The sequence below is a fragment of the Oncorhynchus nerka genome, linkage group LG11 (assembly GCF_034236695.1).
Source record: "Oncorhynchus nerka isolate Pitt River linkage group LG11, Oner_Uvic_2.0, whole genome shotgun sequence".
Classification (NCBI taxonomy): Eukaryota; Metazoa; Chordata; class Actinopteri; order Salmoniformes; family Salmonidae; genus Oncorhynchus; species Oncorhynchus nerka.
In genome coordinates, this window is record NC_088406.1 from 55,542,878 (window position 1) to 55,563,578 (window position 20,701).

The following is a 20,701-nucleotide window of genomic DNA, read 5'->3' on the forward strand; positions in this document are numbered from 1 at the left end:
GAGCTCAGGTGCATCCTGTTTCCATTGATCATCCTTGAGATGTTTCTACAACTTGATTGGGGACCACCTGAGGTAAATTCAATTAATTGGACATGATTTGGAAAGGCACACACCTGTCTATATAAGGTCCCACAGTTGACAGTGCATGTTAGAGCAAAAACCAATCCATGAGGTCGAAGGAATTGTCCATGGAGCTCAGACAGTATTGTGTCGAGGCACAGATCTGGGGAAGGGTACCAAAACAATTCTGCAGTATTGAAGTTCCCCAAGAACACAGTGGCCTCCATCATTCTTAAAAGGGAGACGTTTGGAACCACCACGACTCTCCCTAGAGCTGGCCGCCCAGACATACTGAGTAATCTGGAGAGAAGGGCCTTGGTCAGGGAGGTGACCAAGAACCTGATGGTCACTGACAGAGCTCTGGAGTTCCTCTGTGGAGATGGGAGAACCTTCCAGAAGGACAACCATCTCTGCAGCACTCCACCAATCAGGCCTTTATTGTAGGGTGGCCAGACGGAAGCCACTCCTCAGTAAAAAAGCACATGACAGCCCGCTTGGAGTTTGCCAAAAGGCACCTAAGAATTCTCTGGTCTGATGAAACCAAGATGAAACTCTTTGGCCTGAATGTCAAGAGTTTCGTCTGGAGGAAACGTGTTACCATCCCTACGGTGAAGCATGGTGGTGGAAGAATCAAGCTGTGGGGATTTATTTCAGCGGCAGGGACTGGGAGACTAGTCAGGATTGAGGGAAAGATGAACAGAGCAAAGTACTGAGATCCTTGATGAAAACCTGCTCAGGAAGGTTCACCTTCCAACAGGACAAAGACCCTAAGCACACAGTCAAGACTATGCAGGAGTGGCTTCGGGCCAGAACCTGGACTTGAACTCGATCGTAGATCTCTGGAGAGACCTGAAAATAGCTGTGGCGCAACACTCCCCATCCAACCTGAGAAAGCTTGAGAGGTCCCATGTTTCATGAGATGAATTGTAAAAATCCCAGAAATTTTCCACATGTAAAATGTCTGTTCTTCTATGGTCTGCATACTCACCCATTGAGCGTGTTTGGGATGTGATCGACGTGTACGACAGCATGTTCCCGCCAGCATCCAGCAACTTCGCACAGCCATTGAAGAGGAGTGGGACAACATTCCACAATTAACAGTCTGACCAAGTCTGTCGCGCTGCATGAGGCAAATAGTGGTCACACCAGATACTGACTGGTTTTCTGGTCCACGACCCCTACCAACAGACGCATATCTGTTTTCCCAGTCATGTGAAATCCATATATAAGGGCCTAATGAATTTATTTAAATTGACTGATATCCTTATATGAACTAACTCAATAAAGACACCAAGAGACAACAACTAATCATATGTACATATTCTATACAGTACAGTTAAATTAGATCTTTAGAAAGAGGAGAGGAGTGTGAGCTAAACTTGCTTTTTACCTGAGTAACCTCTGGGGGCAGAGCTTTCCACGATGGCATGGCTCTGTACATAACTGAGCGACGCATTAAATCTTTTTGGGGGTTTGGCACCTTGAAGAAACACATTGAGGTGTCTGGTCTGTTTGAAGTCTATGCAAATAGATTATGAAGTGGTTAGGCATTTTCAACAAACAAATGTTTCTTAAAAGACTAGAAAAATGGCGCAGAAGAGGATGGTTGACGTTTTACATGCCCGTAATAAATTGTGCTATTTTGTAAATTTTTTGCGTTGTTTGTAACTTATTTTTTTAAACTTATTTTGCACATAATGTTTCTGCTACCGTCTCTTATGACCGAAAATAACTTCTGGACATCAAAACTGGGATTATACTCACCACGGACTGAAAGAAGCTTTTTTTTCTTTAAAACGAGCCCGACGAGAAAGATACACTGCTCTCCCGGGAACAGGCCCAGAATCACATCATTTGGTGAAGAAAAGACGGAGGAAAAGAGGACGCAGATCAGGCTGCCTTTTGAGAATACGTAGGTGAGCGAGTAAAGTCCCATTGCCATCAATTCTACTTGCTAACATGCAATCATTGGAAAATAAAAATGGATGACCTACGATTATCCTACCAATGGGACATTAAGAACTGTAATATCCTATGTTTCACCGAGTCGTGGCTGAACGACTACACGGACAATATAGAGCTGGAGGGATTTTCAATGCACCGGCAGAACAGAGAAGCTATTTCTGGTGAGACGAGGGATGGGGGGGGGGTCTTTTTGTCAATAACAGCTGGTGCGCGATGTCTTGAGGTATTGCTCGCCTGAGCTAGAGTACCTTATGATAAGCTGGAAACCACACTATCCCCAAGCGAGTATTCTTCTAAACTCAGCAAAAAAAGAAACGTCACTTTTTCAGGACCCTGTCTTTTCAAAGATCATTCGTAACAATCCAAATAACACATTATTGTTAGTCACATGTCTGTGGAACTTGTTCAGTTTGTCTGTTGTTAAATCTTGTTATGTTCATACAAATATTTACACATGTTAAGTTTGTTGAAAATAAACGCAGTTGACAGTGAGAGGATGTTTTTTTTTTTGCTGAGTTTATATTATTCGTAGCCATCTATTTACCACCACAGACCGATGTTGGAACTAAGAGATCACTCAACCAACCACCTATAAGGCCATAAGCAAACAAGAAAATGCTCACCTAGAAGCAGCTCTCCTAGTGGCCGGGGACTTTAATGCAGGCAAACTTAAATCAGTTTGATCACATTTTTACCAGCATGTCACATGTTCAACCAGAGGAAAAAAAACTCTACACCACCTTTACTCCACACACAGAGATGCACACAAAGCTCTCCCCCGCCCTCCATTTGGCAAATCTGACCATAATTCTATCCTCCTGATTCCTGCTTTCAAGCATAAACTAAAGAAGGAGGTATCAGTGACTCACTTAATACCGAAGTGGTCAGATGGTGCGGATGTTACACTACAGGACTTTTGCTAGCACAGACTGGAATATGTTCCGGGATTCATCCAGTGGCATTGAGGAGTATACCACCTCAGTAATCGGCTTCATCAATAAGTGCATCGACGACGTCGTCCCCACAGTGATCGTATGCATATATCCCAACCAGAAGCCATTGATTAAAGGCAACATCCGCATCGCGCTAAAGGCTAGAGCTTCCGCTTTCAAGGAGCGGGACACTAATCTGGACACCTATAAAAAATCCCGCTATGCCCTCAGACGAACCATCAAATAAGCCAAGCGTCAATACAGGATTAAGATTGAATCCTACTACACCGGCTCTGATGCTTGTCGGATCTGGCAGGGCTTGAAAACTATTACGGGCGACAAAGGGAAACCCAGATGTGAGCTGCCCAGTGACTCAAGCCTACAAGATGAGCCAAATGCCTTTTATGCTCGCTTCGAGGCAAACACTGAAGCATGCACAAGAGCACCAGCTGTTCTCGATTACTGTGTGATACCACTCTCAGTAGCCGATGTGAGCAAGACCTTTTAAACAGGTCAACGTTCAGAAAGCTGCGCGGCCAGATAGATTACCAGGACGTGTACGCAAAGCATGCACGGACCAACTGTCAAGTGTCTTCACTGAGATTTTCAACCTTTCCCATGTAATACCTACATGTTTCAAGCAGACCACCATAGTCCCTGTGCCCAAGAACACCGAGGTAACCTACCTAAATTATTACAGCCTCTTTGCACTCACGTCTGTAGCCATGAAGTGCTTTGAAAGGCTGGTCATGGCTCACATGAACAGCATCCTCCCAGATACCCTAGACCCACTGCAATTCGCATACCGCCCCAACAGAACCACAAATTACGCTATCTAAATTGCACTCCACACTGCCCTTTCCCACCTTGACAAAAGGAACACCTATGTGAGAATGCTGTTCATTGACTACAGCTCAGCGTTCAACACCATAGTGCCCACGAAGCAAAGGACCCTGTAACTGGATCCTGGACTGACTGACGGGACACACCCCGGGTGTTAAGGGTAATATTAAGCACGTCTGCCACGCTGATCCTCAGGGGTGTGTACTTAGTCCCCTCCTGTACTCCCTGTTTGCCCATGACTGTGTGGCCAAACACGACTCCAACACCATCATTAAGTTTGCAGACGACACCACAGTGGTAGGCCTGATCACCGACAACGATGACACGGCCTATAGGGAGCAGGTCAGATAACTGGCAGAGTGGCACCAGGACAACAACGTCTCCCTCAATGTGAGCAAGGAGCCAATCGTGGACTACAGGAAAACGGCGGGCCGAACAGGCCCCCATTATCATCAACGGGGCTGTAGTGGAGCGGGTCGACTGCACATGGGGACAAAGATTGTACTTTTTAGAGAAATATCCTCTGGTCTGATGACAAAAAATAGAACTGTTTGGCATAATGACCATCGTTATGTTTGAAGGAAAAAGGGGGAGGCTTGCAAGCCGAAGAACACCATCCCAACCGTGAAGCATGGGGGTGGCAGCATCATGTTGTGGGGGTGCTTTGCTGTCGGAGGGACTGGATGCAATCTATTTTGTGAAATGCACATGAGGAAGGAAAATTTATGGGAATAAATTGAAGCAACGTCTCAAGACATATGTCGGGAAGTTAAAGCTTGTTGCAAATGGGTCTTTCAAATGGACAATAACCCGAAGCATACTTCCAAAGTTGTGGCAAAATGGCTCAAGGACAACAAAGTCAAGGTATTGGAGTGGCCATCACAAAGCCCTGACCTCAATCCTATAGAACATTTGTGGGCAGAACTGAAAAAGCGAGCAAGGAGGCCTACAAATCTGACTTAGTTACACCAGCTCTGTCAGTAGGAATGGGCCAAAATCCACCCAACATATTGTGGGAAGCTTGTGGAAGGCTACCTGAACGTTTGACCCAAGTGAAACAATTTAAAGGCAATGCTACCAAATACTAATTGAGTGTATGTACACTTCTGACCCACTGGGAATGTGAAGAAATAAATAAAAGCTGAAATAAAGAATTCTCTCAACTGACATTTCACATTCTTCAAATAACGTGGTGATCCTAACTGAACTAAGACAGTGAATTTTCACTTGGATTAAATGTTGGGAATTGTGAGAAACTAGGTTGAAATGTATTTGGCTAAGTGAATGTAAACTTCTGACTTCAACTGTATATAATAGGCGGTGTCAGAGAATCTCAAAACATTTGTCAGACTCCACTCACCCAAGTTATCTATGCAGAATCACTTCACCCCTACCTACATGTACAAATGACCTCTAACCTGTACCCCCGTACACTGACTCGGTACCGGTACCACATGTATATAGCCTCATTGTTGTGTTTATATATATATATATATATATATATATATATACTGCTCAAAAAAATAAAGGGAACACTTAAACAACACAATGTAACTCCAAGTGAAATCAAACTGTCCACTTAGGAAGCAACACTGATTGACAATCAATTTCACATGCTGTTGTGCAAATGGGATAGACAACTGGTGGAAATTATAGGCAATTAGCAAGACACCCCCAATAAAGGAGTGGTTCTGCAGGTGGTGCACTTCTCAGTTCCTATGCTTCCTGGCTGATGTTTTGGTCACTTTTGAATGCTGGCGGTGCTTTCACTCTAGTGGTAGCATGAGACGGAGTCTACAGGTAGTGCAGCTCATCCAGGATGGCACATCAATGCGAGCTGTGGCAAGAAGGTTTGCTGTGTCTGTCAGTGTAGTGTCCAGAGCATGGAGGCGCTACCAGGAGACAGGCCAGTACATCAGGAGACGTGGAGGAGGCCGTAGGAGGGCAACAACCCAGCAGCAGGACCGCTACCTCCGCCTTTGTGCAAGGAGGAGCAGGAGGAGCACTGACAGAGCCCTGTAAAATGACCTCCAGCAGGCCACAAATGTGCATGTGTCTGCTCAAACGGTCAGAAACAGACTCCATGAGAGTGGTATGAGGGCCTGACGTCCACAGGTGGGGGTTGTGCTTACAGCCCAACACCGTGCAGGACGTTTGGCATTTGCCAGAGAACACCAAGATTGGCAAATTCGCCACTGGCGCCCTGTGCTCTTCACAGATGAAAGCAGGTTCACACTGAGCACGTGACAGAGTCTGGAGACGCCGTGGAGAACGTTCTGCTGCCTGCAACATCCTCCAGCATGACCGGTTTGGCGGTGGGTCAGTCATGGTGTGGGGTGGCATTTCTTTGGGGGGCCCCACAGCCCTCCATGTGCTCGCCGGAGGTAGCCTGACTGCCATTAGGTACCGAGATGAGATCCTCAGACCCCTTGTGAGACCATATGCTGGTGCGGTTGGCCCTTGGTTCCTCCTAATGCAAGACTATGCTAGACCTCATGTGGCTGGAGTGTGTCAGCAGTTCCTGCAAGAGGAAGGCATTAATGCTATGGAATGGCCCGCCCGTTCCCCAGACCTGAATCCAATTGAGCACATCTGGGACATCATGTCTAGCTCCATCCACCAACGCCACGTTGCACCACAGACTGTCCAGGAGTTGGTGGATGCTTTAGTCCAGGTCTGAGAGGAGATCCCTCAGGAGACCATCCGCCACCTCATCAGGAGCATGCCCAGGCATTGTAGGGAGGTCATACAGGCACGTGGAGACCACACACACACTACTAAGCCTCATTTTGACTTGTTTTAAGGACATTACATCAAAGTTGGATCAGCCTGTAGTGTGGTTTTCCACTTTAATTTTGAGTGTGACTCCAAATCCAGACCTCCATGGGGTGATACATTTGATTTCCATTCATAATTTTTGTGTGATTTTGTTGTCAGCACATTCCACTATGTAAAGAAAAAAGTATTTAATAAGAATATTTCATTCATTCAGATCTAGGATGTGTTATTTTAGTGTTCCCTTAATTTTTTTGAGCTATGTATGTATGTATGTATTAATTGGTTAAAAAAAATCTTAACTCTTCTTTATCTGCACTGTTGGTTAAGGGCTTGAAAGTAAGCATTTCACGGTAAGGTGTTGTATTCGGCGCATGTGACCAATTTTAAGGTCGATTTGAAGAGAACCCTGATCCATGAAAGACTATCATGCATGTTGTTGATGTTAGTTGTGTGTTGCAGTTAAAGGCAAGGTGTGCTGCTTTGTTTTCAGCCAGCTGCAGCTTTGCTAGGTCTTTCTTTGCTGCACGTGACCATTACCAGACAATAATCAAGATGGGTAAAGATCAAAGCCTCAACAACTACTACAGTTGTTCTGCGTTTTGACAAAGATCATCTTTTTATATAGGATTTACCTCCCCATCTTCAACATCTTTGTCAATATGATTTGACCATGATAACTGACCATTCAATGTTACTTCTTCTTCAACATCTTTAATGGTCACACCCTTTATGCACAACTCCAGTTGAGGTTAAGGTCTAAGAGAAGGCTTTGAACCAAATACATTGCTTTTGGTTTTAGATGTATTGAAGGCCAGTTTATTGTTAATTACCCATTCTGACTCTGACTGTAACTCCTTGATAAGAGTCTCTGTGAGCTCACTGGCAGTAGGTGCAGAGGTGTAGAATGTGCAATCAGCATACATAGTCATTTTACAGCCCAAGGCAACTGACCTGAGGGGTACCGCACTGTCCATATGGGTATTTCTATAAGCTAGGGTATCAGTGAGCATTTCTTGTAGTGGACAAAATTCCACCAAGCCTATTAAAGGGTAAGGTGGAGCTCTCACCTTGTCACCATCCATCAATCCCTATCATATTTCCAGAAGTGTCAAGACTTTGGGCAGTAGTGGCTAGGGGGTTGTTTCTGGACAGGCCATGGGTATTATGGTAGTTCAGTTAGTCGGTCAGTCACTAAATTTTTTAAAATATCAAATCAAAATCTAATTTATTTATAAAGCCCTTTTTACATCAGCAGATGTCATCAGATGTAGAAGTGCAGTGTCTAGGAAAAACTCCCTACAAAGGCAGGAATCTACGAAGAAACCTACAGACCCTGGTTCGATTACGGGCTGTATCACAACCGGCCATAATAAGGAGTCCCATAGGGCGGCGCACAATTTGCCCAGCGGCGTCTGGGTTAGGGGAGGGTTTGGCCGAGGTAGGCTGTTATTGTAAATAAGAATTTGTTCTTAACCTCTTACCTCTACCTGGGACGCTTGCGTCCCAACTAGAGCTCTGGAAATGCAAATGTGCTACGCTAAATGCTAATAGTATTAGTTAAAACTCAAAAGTTCATTAAAATACACATGCAGGGTATCAAATTAAAGCTACACTCGTTGTGAATCCAGGCAACAAGTCAGATTTTTAAAATGCTTTTCGGCGACAGCATGAGAAGCTATTATCTGATAGCATGCACCAATACACTACAACAGAAAAGCACAGCAGGGGACGTAAACAAAATAATTAGCATTTCGGCGTTACACAAACCGCACAATAAAATATAAAACAGTCATTACCTTTCACCATCTTCTTTGTTGGCACTCCTAGATGTCCCATAAACACTATTGGGTCTTTATTTCGATTAAATCGGGCCATATAAAGCCAAGATATCGTTATATGTAGACTGTGTGATAAATGAAAAAAACAGCGATTTCACAACGTAACGTCATTTTTAAAATTCTAAAAGTAGACGATAAACTTTCACAAAACACTTCGAAATACGTTTGTAATGCTACTTTAGGTATTAGTAAACGTTAATAAGCGATAAAAATCATCCGTAGGCGATGTACATATCATTAGCTGTCGTCTTGGAAAAAATTTCAGGAGAGAGCTCTTCCGGAATGATCTGGGCGGAGACCGGAGGTACGTCGTGCCCCTCTTTCGGTTCAACCAAGAATCAAAGAGGATTAAATTCACAAGATACTCGACTGCATGGGGATGCTGTGGGAGTTGAATGCTCGGTCTTATCTAATTCGGCTCACTGTTAACAATTGCTGGAAGTGGCGCAAGGATATTTATTTCCATTTTCTGTGATCAGGTTTTCCTGCGCTTTCCGATGTAACGCACGTTATGTAATAGCCACAGTCGTGATTTAACCAGTTTTAAAAACGTCAGAGGGTTTCCTATACACACATTCTAACCATATGAACGTACTATATTCCTGGCATGAGTAGCAGGGCGCTGAAATGTTGCGCGATTTTTAACAAAATGTTCAAAAAAGTAGAGGGTAGGAGCAACTAGTTTTAACTGACTTGCATGGTTAAAAATAAAGGTAAAAAAAATAAGAGGAACCAGGCTCTGTGGGCTGGCCAGTCCTCTTCTGAGTGTGCCGGGTGGGGTACATGGCCATTAAGGCCAGATAGTTCTTCAAGATGTTCAAACGTTCATAGATGACCAGAAGGGTCAAATAAGAAATCTGTGTTTGTAGTGCGTGCAACAGATCAGCACCTCAGGAGTAAATGTCAGTTGGCTTTTATAGCCGATCATTCAGAGGTCGAGACAGCAGGTGCGGTAGAGAGGGAGGGAGATATAGCTGTCAAATAGGTAGAGGGAGCTAATACCTGTCGAATACTTGCTTCCTCTGTCCTTGGAGAATCTCAATTGTATTTCCTTGATTTGTTGCATCCTCTCTCCTCGTCTCCTTCTCAAAAACCAATGGGATGAGAAGGTCAGAGGTCCCTCCCCTCTCACCTTCTTATCCAATGGATTTTAAGAAGGTGTGAAGGAAATGCAATTGAGATTGTCTCCTTGTTTCCTCCATTTCTCACCTCCCTCTCAAAGCACATTAGGGGAGAGGAGGAAACGTTCCTCCCCTCGGGCTCCAATGCACTTTCGAGGAGAGGCGTGGAGTGGAGGAAACAAGGACAGAGGAGACAAGAATGTGAAGTCTCGTTTTCAGTTACTGATTATAATTTTTTCATTTTCGGTTATTATTGTCAATGACTTTGAAAAAAACCATTATTATTATTATTGTTGTATTAAATTATTATATAAACTATAAAACAAATATATAAATGCTGTTCATCTTTTCCATTCTTCTGTTTAGCATAGCTATAAATGATAGAGAAGTTGACCAAAGCACAAACAGACCTGGGTTCTAGGCATGACAAAGAAACATGCAGTGTCATGCCTAGTAGCCAAGTGACATTTTGAATGACATGTAGATGTTTTGTTGCTAGGAGTTATGGTCTCATTGTGCCCATCTAGATTGTTATTACTGTAACTACACATGTAATAATAATTACATGTATATCAAACCATTTTGACCCTGATGTTACAAATTAGCCCCTTTTATTTCTAGAAAGACCCATATCTGATGTTAGTGTAGCTCCCATTGAAGAATACTCTTGAGTTCTATTAGTCTATTAACTCTCCAACCATGTGATGTAAAATCATATCAAGTGAGTTATGATCAATAACATAAAAGGCTTCACTGAAATCTAAACATAACAGCTCCAACTATCATCTAATTATCCATTTATTTTAGCCAATCATCAGGGATATGAGTCAGTGCAGTACAAGTTGAGTGCCCTTCTCTATATGCATGCTGTTTAGAAAGTTCTTTGTTTTGTCTGCTGGTAGAACAAATGGAACGGGCCAACCTCCTGCTACTGTTGCCATTGTTCTTTTTTTAATTTGATCATTGAAATAGTGATGATGTGGCCTATTATTCCCTGTACAATGTTCCCCTTTTCCTATGCAATGTCATTTTAGATTTACCCATGTCTTGCTGCAGGGACAGTGGGATTAACATGACTGGACCATCATAGGCTACGTCCCAAATTGAACCCTATTCCCTATATAGAGGGCCCTGGTCAGTGCACTATGTAGGAAATAACATTTGGGATGCAGCCCACAGTCCCTATCAAGATTACTCTGTTTGAACTGTTAAGCTTAGAAAAGCTGCGGTGGTTATGGCTCCAGTTCTGAACAAAAGACCAGTGTCGCGTAGAGGGGCAATATAGCACTTGTATATTACTTGAGAAAGGAGAGAAGTGAAACAGAGGAGGTAAAAATGGGAGGGATGAAAAGAGAATGAGGAGCAGGGTTGAGCGTGAATAAATATAAGCGTAGAGAAAGGATTAAGTGTAAGTGCGAGCTATCATGATAGTACCCCAGGAACCCTGATTTAGAATGCTTAAGAGTGAGGCTAGAGGCCTCCCGGGTGGCGCAGTGGTTAAGGGCGCTGTACTGCAGCGCCAGCTGTGCCATCAGAGACTGGGTTTGCGCCCAGGCTCTGTCGTAACCGGCCGCGACCGGGAGGTCCGTGGGGCGACGCACAATTGGCCTAGCGTCGTCCGGGTTAGGGAGGGCTTGGCCGGTAGGGATATCCTTGTCTCATCGCGCACCAGCGACTCCTGTGGCGGGCCGGGTGCACGGTGTTTGGTTGCCAGGTGCACGGCGTTTCCTCAGACACATTGGTGCGGCTGGCTTCCGGGTTGGATGCGCGCTGTGTTAAGAAGTAGTGCGGCTTGGTTGGGTTGTGTATCGGAGGACACATGACTTTTAACCTTCGTCTCTCCCGAGCCCATACAGGAGTTGTAGCGATGAGACAAGATAGTAGCTACTAAACCAATTGGATACCACGAAATTGGGGAGAAAAAGGGGTCAAATTCAACAACAACAAAAAAGAGTGAGGCTAGTGATTAAGTTGAGGCCCACTGAAGAGTAAATAATTATCCGTATAGTAGGCTGTCTTACATAATGGAATGATGGAATGGAATGATTCATCATAAATGTGCATTTTGTTATGGTGAAAATTTGCTTCTCCAACATCGACATGAAACCCACATCGCGCCGCCTATGTTAAAAGGTATTGCTAAAAGTTAAAAGTGAGATGACAAACCTTTAGGTCTAGGCTACTAGACAAATATGAAATGAATAGGGATTCTATAGGCCTGTAATTCTATAATTAAACCTAGGCTATAAAAAAAATAGTGTGCGTTTGTAACGATTGTTTTTTGTTTGACATACATTTTTAAGTAAGAAATCTGAGTCAGCATCACTCTGTTACTGTGGAATTAGCCACCACCGACCCCTGAAAATCTTACAATGGAGTTGATCGTGACAACCAACCCCACATTCCATGTGACAACCATCCCCCTGAATGCTAATTAAGATGTTAGTTATCGCATGGCTTGACCTAGGAACTCAGAAGTAGGTTTGAATATAGCTCTCCCTTTCCTATTTTCAAATGTTCATCGAAACTCCCATAATTCAAACAATTACAAAGAAAATACTTAATTGTTTTACTTTCACCTATGGCAATGCATAAATTCCCCTCACCTAAATTTTTTGTCATGCTGACATGAATTGACCAGGTGGATGATTCACACATTTTGACCTCAAAATTACTACACAGCACCATTTAGATTGGGACTAATTAACACTGTGACAACCAACCTTGGTCTCCCCTATATTTTGCTGTATGGATGGCCCCAACTGCACTCAAACCCACAATTCTAGCACAGATAGAACAATGAGACAGATAATTCACCGGATATGTAAATGTGAAGCATCTGGTTGGCGTTTCCACTCACTACCAAATATGGTGATGAGAGCAAACCCAGTGGCCGGCAGTGGGAGAAGATGGAGCGAGATCGATTTTTGGCTGATATTCTGCAAATGTTCTCATCGATGAAACATTTGCTCTCCATTTCTGTTTCCCAAATGAAAATCTGTAACAAACAGTGGACTGCGTTTTGTAGACTTTACCCTTAGCCAAGTCTCTAAATAATTGCGTTCTTTAGGAGTGCAAGGGTGAATTGAGTTATTGCACACGTGCACTTCAGAGTAGGCGTTCCCTAACAGAAATCTGCAAATAAATGTTAGAACATGCTAATGGGATCTCACTAGCTCGTGCTTGGCTCTTCCCACCTTTGTTGTTCTGCCCACTATGATTCATTTGCGCCCATTGGAAATGGTTGGTCTATCTTGGATTATTTATTTTATTTTTTATTTTTATGATTTTGGCGTTGCAAGCGCCATGCTCTACCAACTGATCCACATGTTAGTTTTTTTGCTTTTCAGAGTATTCAGAGCAAGTTCTGCTCCCTAACCTGTGATGCTGCGGGTTACCTAGGAGATGGCCTGCGAGGGATAGGTTCCAAGTTCCTCAGGTCGTCCCAGATGCTGACATCATGCTCCGAGTGTCCTACGCTGTTCATAGACGCTGACACCGTGAGTAATAGATCAGCATTTACTAATTATATTCTATTCCTGTGTAATGGTTGTAACTTATGGTATTTTGGTAGATCAGCAATTAATTCACTTCTATACTTCAGTTTTATAATTAGTAGTGTAATGCGATGCCAACATGTTTTATATTATGTATGTACTGTATGTATTGTGTATATTTTTTGCTGATGTACGATGTTCTCATGTACAATCTTATCAAACAATAACAATGTGTTATTAGACCACTCTTTTGGTCACCCCAAGTATAAAACAAAATGGTTTTCATTCCCCAGATCATCTCCTATGGGCTCCTGGAGAAGATTAAATTTAGTGTACTGGAACTCCAAGAATATCTGGACACTTACAACAGCAGGAAAGAAGCAGCCATAGCTGTAAGCCCTGATACATGAGTTGCTGTTACTACATGTTTTAAATACACCCGGTTACCAAAGTCACCTTGGTACAGCCTGAAGAGGATGGACTCGGTGTCTGGTTACTCTCGAGGTTTCTTCCTGCTAACAAGTTTTTACTTACCACTTCCTCTTTGTCTCAGCTGAATTACCGCATCCCTGAGTTACTTTTGTGACAACTGTTGACGTTGAGGGCTTTATACCTTTGATTGATTGAAGTACCAATGTTTCATCAACTCATCATTTCAGAATATGATGTCACAATAACTCCCCTTTCCTGTCCCACAGTGGTTAACCAGCTGCAAGGCCACCTTCCCCATAGGCAGTGGGGGTGTCATGATTACCAACCAGCCGGGGGAATACGAGGAAAAGGTAGGACCTCTGTCCACGGGTGTGCTCGCATACTCCCTTAAAAGAACTAAGCTTGAAAAAAGGGGCGATAGTACTATTTGTCCATCTTGAGACGCTGTAACCACTTCTCAAAATAGTCTGAATTAACGTTTTTGCCAAGGAGATCTTAAGATGTTTGGTGCAGTATTTCTCAAGTGAAATAATTTGCATGAAAACGAGTCTTCTCTCGTTGAATGTAAACAAACACTTAATTTAATCCTTACTGTTGACCAATTACCGATGAAGGGGCATAGACGTCAGCTACCAACTTCAGCTTGCCTCAAACATCCAAAGACCAAAACTAACAAAAACGTCACAAAATGTTGTCATAGTACACTGAACAAAAATATAAATGCCACAGTTTGGATGCACTGAGATACCGTGATGAGATCCGGAGGCCCATTGCCGTGCCATTCATCCGCCTCCATCACCTGTTTCAGTATGATAATGCACGACCCATGTCGCAAGAATCTGTAAACAATTCCTGGAAGCTGAAAATCTCCCAGTTCTTCCATTGCCTGCATATTCGCAAGACACGTCACCCATTGAGCCTGTTTGGGATGCTCTAGATCGACGTGTTCGACAGCCTGTTCCTGCCAATATCCAGCAACTTCGCACAGCCATTGAAGAGGAGTGGACAACATTCCACAGGCCACAATCAGCAGTCTGATCAACTCTATGCGAAGGATATGTCGCGCTGCATGAGGCAAATAGTGATCACACCAGATACGGACTGGTTTTCTGATCCACATCCCTACCTTAAAAAGAAAAATATATATCTGTGACCAACAGATGCATATCTTTATTCCCAGTCATGTGAAATCCATAGATTAGGGTCCAATGAATGTATCTCAATTGACTGATTTTCTTATACTGTATAAACTAACTTGATAAAATATTTGATATTGTTGCATGTTGCGTTTATATTTTGTTATTGGTTAATGAGGCCTCTTGTTATTGGTTAATCAGATACTAAACGTTTTGTAGACAATGGCAAAGATGAGTGAACATGAATAATGCTTACTTATTGAGACTGTGGCTAAACTAACCAATTTGTTCACAGTAGTATTGCCTATTATGTATGCTAAACTGACAGTATAACCCAACATAAAGCTGTATCACTTTGATATCTGGAAATTGTCATGTTGGAGAATGATAGATACTAGAATTATGTTCTGTCGAGTAGATTTCAGATACAGTGTGTTCTATTTCTCTGTATACTGTTCTCACACATTACTGACATGAGAGGGTACTTCAGATTAAATCTCAACTGATCCTTTCACATTTCCTGCCTTTCGATTACTCTGTGGCAAATCTGTGAGTGAAATACTTACATTTTCTCCTTGAATATCATCAGAACCTCCAGATTTGAGCTTGTTTCTGGGCAACCCCTGAGTTGCAACACATCACATTGACTCCCTCATCCCAATGTGTAATGTGGCCATTTTGACTCTGCTGGGCAGGGGAGCAGTATGCTATGTGCTAGTCTGTTAGTGCTATCATGCCAACTCTTGTCAGTCATTGTCATGTTTGGCTTGACAATGAGCAATGGCAAGAGTATACACAGTTCTGGGACCAGGCTAGGGAAGCAGGTTCTGCTAATACACTGATACATCAGTAGCCTCGTCCCAGATCTGTTTGTGCTGTATTTGACATGGCAATGACTATAGGAGTTGGCTAACACACACAGATCTGGAACTTGGCTAATACATTTGCATTTGTTTTTTTTTATAATCCCAAAACATCCAAATTAAAGATATATAAATGTCAGCCTTGTAAATATTGAGTGAAATATTAAGTCAAGTTTAAAATGGCTTTGAGACTCCCAGCAGAGTCCTAGTGCATTGAAGAAAGTGACAAGGCAAAACTGCTTACTTGTTTGGCTTTTTTTATATCACACAACCACCTGGCTTTCAGTCCCTAGACTGCAGCTGGTCCTCTCTCCTCACTCGCACTCGCATTCTCTCCCTCTCTCTGATTCTCCGTCTCTCCTTCTCTCTCTCTCTCTCTCTGTTCATGTATCGATAAAATTATATCGTTTTATGACTAAGGCTTATACTGTTCACCTAACCCGGACTGCCGATGGTTGCATGCCTGCTATTGATTTTCGATGTCTTCCTTTCACCTCTCTCTTGTCTTGTAACACGCTTGCTTTGTAGCAAATGGAATTTCTGGCAGTAAGTTCAAAATGACTTATTCCTATTTTCTGATAGTGCCCTGTCTAAATTAAGCTGGGCAGTGTCTATTGCTCACTGTTAAAATTCTGAAGTAGTTTAAAAGGATAAAATAAAAATGTTCTCCCTTATATATTCATGCTACTTATTCATGTTGACCCATTGTGATTTTTGTATGAACTTTTCTTTATTCAGGGTAGCCCACAAAAATGTTCTCACAACGTGAATAACAATTTAGATTACAATTAAAACGAGAAGAATAAAGTGAGCTGCATTACAATATATTTTTTATTTTACAAGTCAGTTAAGAACAAATTCTTATTTACAATGACAGCCTAGGAACAGTGGGTTTAACTGCCTTGTTCAGGGGCAGAACGACACATTTTTACCTTGTCAGCTTGGGGATTCGATCTAGCAACCTTTCGGTTACTGGCCCAACGCTCTCACCACTAGGCTAACTGCCGCCCCATATGACACATTGGCGGTGTTACCAAAGGATATTGCCTGGCATCCAAGATGCTGAGTTGGTGATAACAGGTCTTTGCAAAATAAATAGGCCTACAATATTGTACCATGGCCAAACCTAATGCTTCTTGGTGATGTCAATAACACTACTAAAGCCAACATTACTAAAGTAACATGCTGTACCTTCTCTTCTTTCAATTGAGAAACCAATAGGCTAGGTTAAAGTGTCAAATAAATTGGAATTAAATGAGCATAGAGTATTTCAACACAACAGAGTAATACAACTTGAACACGCCATTTTGTTTGTGTGTTTGTGCAGCAACTGGAGCTGTGTCAACGACTCTACAAGCTCCACTTTCAGCTGCTGCTGCTCTTTCAGTCCTACTGTAAGCTGATTGGGCAGGTCCATTTTATCAGCTCTGTCCCAGAGGTAAGGCTGTTGGAAGTGCCCAAAATGGCAACATATTCCCTAATATATTGCACTACTTTTTTGACCAGAGTGCCATGGACCCTGGTCAAAAGTAGTGAACTACATAGAGAATAGGGTGCCATATGGGATGCATTCATTGTCTATGGTGATACAGACAGTAATCTGCTTTATTAACCAAATACTTTGAGACATTTACATTGTGTTTAAGCACTTAAAGGAAAGGTCCACCCATTTTTTAACGTTTTATATTGGTTTTGTGCATCATGAGTGTTCTATCGATTCCCTAGGCCATTTAATATTTTCACGTGTATCAGAGTTATTGGCGTTAAAGCAGGCAGAGATCCGGTTGGTATGACGTAGCACTTTGATAAAGTCACTCTCACTTCACTGGAAGTTAATGGGAATATGACTTTTAGATAGCAAAAACGTCGCCGATTTCACTACTGGCCAATGTCATAACTCAGGAGGATGTCTTCTTTCGAAAGGGATCCATCTGAATCATTTCGGTTCCTGGATCCTTTCACAGCATTATAAGGCCACGTTGAGACAATGACTTATCAATAACCCAAGCACAGATCAGTTAATCCCTACTATTGTGTCACTGAGTTGTCATAATCATTCAGCAAAGTACGTTATCCCAGGGAAGTTGGCAGACAATGTAAGTAACCTAATTTTACGTACCTATTGTTCACCTATTACCTTTTTTGCACTATTGGTTAGAGCCTCTAAGTAAGCATTTCGCTGTAAGGTCTACACCTACACATCTTCAATTAACATTTCAGAGCTTATGTCGCGACCGTTTGAGGTAGATGATGGCAGATTGTAGCAGATGGCATCATTCTGTCATTGCACCACACTATCACATACATGTGTTTAGTGAAATGCTTATGTTTCTAGCTCCAACAGTGCAGTAATATCTAACAATACACACAATGTAAAGGAATGGAATTAAGAATATATAAATATTTGGACGAGCAATGTCAGAGCGGCATAGACTAAGATATAGTAGAATAGGATAGAATACAGTATATACATATGAGATGAGTAATACAAAATGTGTCAACAGTATTAAAGTGGCCAGTGATTTCATGTCTATGTATATAGGGCAGCAGCCTCTAAGGTGCTGGTGATGGCTATTTAACAGTCTGATGGCCTTGAGAAAGAAGCTGTTTTCAGTTTCTTGGTCCTAGCTTTGATGCACCTGTACTGACCTCGCCTTCTGGATGGTAGCAGGGTGAACAGGCCGTGGCTCGGGTGGTTGTTGTCCTTGATGATCTTTTTGGCCTTCCTGTGACATCGGGTGCTGTAGGTGTCCTGGAGGGAAGGCAGTGTGCCCTTGGTGATGTGCTGGGCAGACCGCACCACCCTCTGGAGAGCCCTGCAGTTGCAGTATCAGGTGGTGATACAGCCCGGCAGGATGCTCTCAATTGTGCATGTGTAAAAGTTTGATGGTTTTAGGTGCCAGGCCAAATTTGAGCACGCATCCTTGTGGGGCGCAAGTGTTGAGGATCAGCAAAGTGGAAGTGTTTCCTACCTTCACCAACTGGGGGCGGCCCGTCAGGAAGTTCAGGACCCAGTTGCACGGGGCGGGGTTCAAACCCAGGGCCTCGAGCTTAATGATGAGCTTGGAGGGTACTATGGTGTTGAACAAAAGGACTTGAGTTCCTGTATGTTATCACAATCACGTCATGAGTAGTTAATCATGAAACATACACCTCCGCCTTTCTTCTTCCCGGAGAGTTCTTTATTCCTGTCTGTGCGATGTACTGAGAACCCAGCTGGCTGTATGGACGGGGACAGTGTATCCGGAGAGAGCCATGATTCTGTGAATCAGAGTATGTTACAGTCCCTGGTGTCTCTCTGGAAGGATATCCTCGCCCTGAGCTCGTCTACTTTATTGTCCAGAGACTGAACATTAGAGAGTAATATACTCAGAAGCGGTGAATGGTGTGTACGCCTCCTGAGTCGGACTAGAAGTCCACTCCGAACACCTCTTCTCTGCCGGCAGCATCTTGGAGCAGCCTCTGAGCTGGCTTCTCTCTAAAACCACACATCCATCTGAAGGTGATGCTTTATCCTTTGGAATCACATAATTACCAGTTGAACAGTAGACATCTTGAAGCCATCGAGGAAATCAACAATTCTTTCACAATAGCCGGTTTTGAGCTTTACTGTCCCGTTCCGTGGTTGATAATATCCACTCTTCATTTATGTAATTGTCTGTAAGGCACAAGTATCCTTTTTTTATCGTCAGTTAACATGTCAAGTGTAATTGCGGAATTGTATTAACTCAAGGTTTTTTGGTTGTGCTTTTGCCTGTTGCAGGACTCTTTTGCGATAGGAGGGAGACCATTAATTTACAAAAGAATAGTCTTAATAGCTCGGCTAGGTGTGAAAAATCCTCCAATTTGTGCACAGTTTAAACTACCGATAGATGCTGCGGTCAGTCAGAGTTGAGTCCTATTGTAAAGTGTAGCCTAATGGACAGAAAAGGGGCAACCTTGCAATGTATTCCATGCTTAAATACGCTAAAGTTTGACATTTATAACTCAATATCACAGTTCAGATTTGCCCTAACAAAAAATGCATCAACCCCCTTCAGTGTAGAAAATAGTAAACATAAAGAAAAACCCTTGAATGAGAGTAGGTGTTCTGAAACTTTTGACCTACGCTAATAAATAGTCACTTTTTTACTTTCGAATATTTAATTAACCTATATCATGTTATTTCAAGTTATCCCTCTGGAGCAAAAGCAAATTCAAGTTGTTGAACGGGAGTGACAAAATGTTACAATTTAATTTGAATGAACTGAATGATGAGGATGATGAAGAAGAGTGATTCAATTTTAAACAATAGTGTAAGTTTTATTTGTTGCATTTACTGGTGGGATGTTACTGAATAGATAACAACAATAGAAATAATAATCTGGTGTTATTGGTAGAGAGTCAGGCGGAGAATGGCGTGAAAGGGTCCTGTATGTACGCAACAACGCTGTGGACCAGGTGTAAATGGTTTAGAAGCCTTTCCAATCAATTGGAATACAGAAGAAGCCATCCACCCTATATAAGCTATCAGCAGATAGACTCTTGCCGAGTTTAGGGACTTTAAATGTATTAATGTATGTTTGCGAGGCATGTCACTTCATCTCTTTGCATAGCCCACCACATGCACTGTTTTCTAACCACATCTGAATGGATACATATGAGTTACTATGGGAATAAATATCACTGAATGACAGAAATATTGGAGAAAGTATGCTAATGCAATCGAATTCAACAAATTGTTGCTTACTGAAACACCCAAAGTCGTCCAATTGTTATAATTGGATTTGAAGCAATAGCCTACCCGCATGTGAGTTGTGTGAGACAGCCATAGGGACTCGTCTTGATCGATCAATCAGATTTTTTCCCCTTCTTTTCACTGAATCTCAATTTGGGTATTGGTTAGCCTACAATTAGGGTGTGGAAATGTTAGGATTATTTTGCTAAATGATTTAAATGTAATGTAAATGTAAATGTTAAGAAAAGCATAAAACGCCTGGAGCTGTTTTTCATCACCCCTCCATAGAACAAAAATATAATCAATATACCTTTTCCAAATAATGATGTTAGGCAAGAAAACATTTGAGAGGATTGAAAATAGACTGTTTCTCCATGTAACCCACATACAAATTAGCATAGTTAGGAGCCATGGGGGATCCCATGATCCCGCTACAAGACCATGGTGCTTGCCTACGGAGCTGTGAGGGGAACGGCACCTCAGTACCTCCAGGCTCTGATCAGGCCCTACACCCAAACA

The 20,701-nt window shown here is 42.6% G+C and overlaps 1 protein-coding gene across 3 annotated transcripts in view; it reads left to right on the top strand.

Annotated features, from left to right (window-relative positions):
- LOC115137173 (protein furry homolog) overlaps nt 1-20,701 on the top strand; it is a 205,759-nt gene that overhangs the window by 168,740 nt on the left and 16,318 nt on the right. For all 3 annotated transcript variants that reach the window (XM_029673300.2, XM_065024673.1, XM_065024674.1), the window contains exons 58-61: nt 12,888-13,037; nt 13,328-13,426; nt 13,733-13,816; nt 16,793-16,903. In XM_029673300.2, the coding sequence (XP_029529160.2) occupies nt 12,888-13,037; nt 13,328-13,426; nt 13,733-13,816; nt 16,793-16,903 (444 nt within the window). The remainder of the gene's footprint in view (nt 1-12,887; nt 13,038-13,327; nt 13,427-13,732; nt 13,817-16,792; nt 16,904-20,701) is intronic.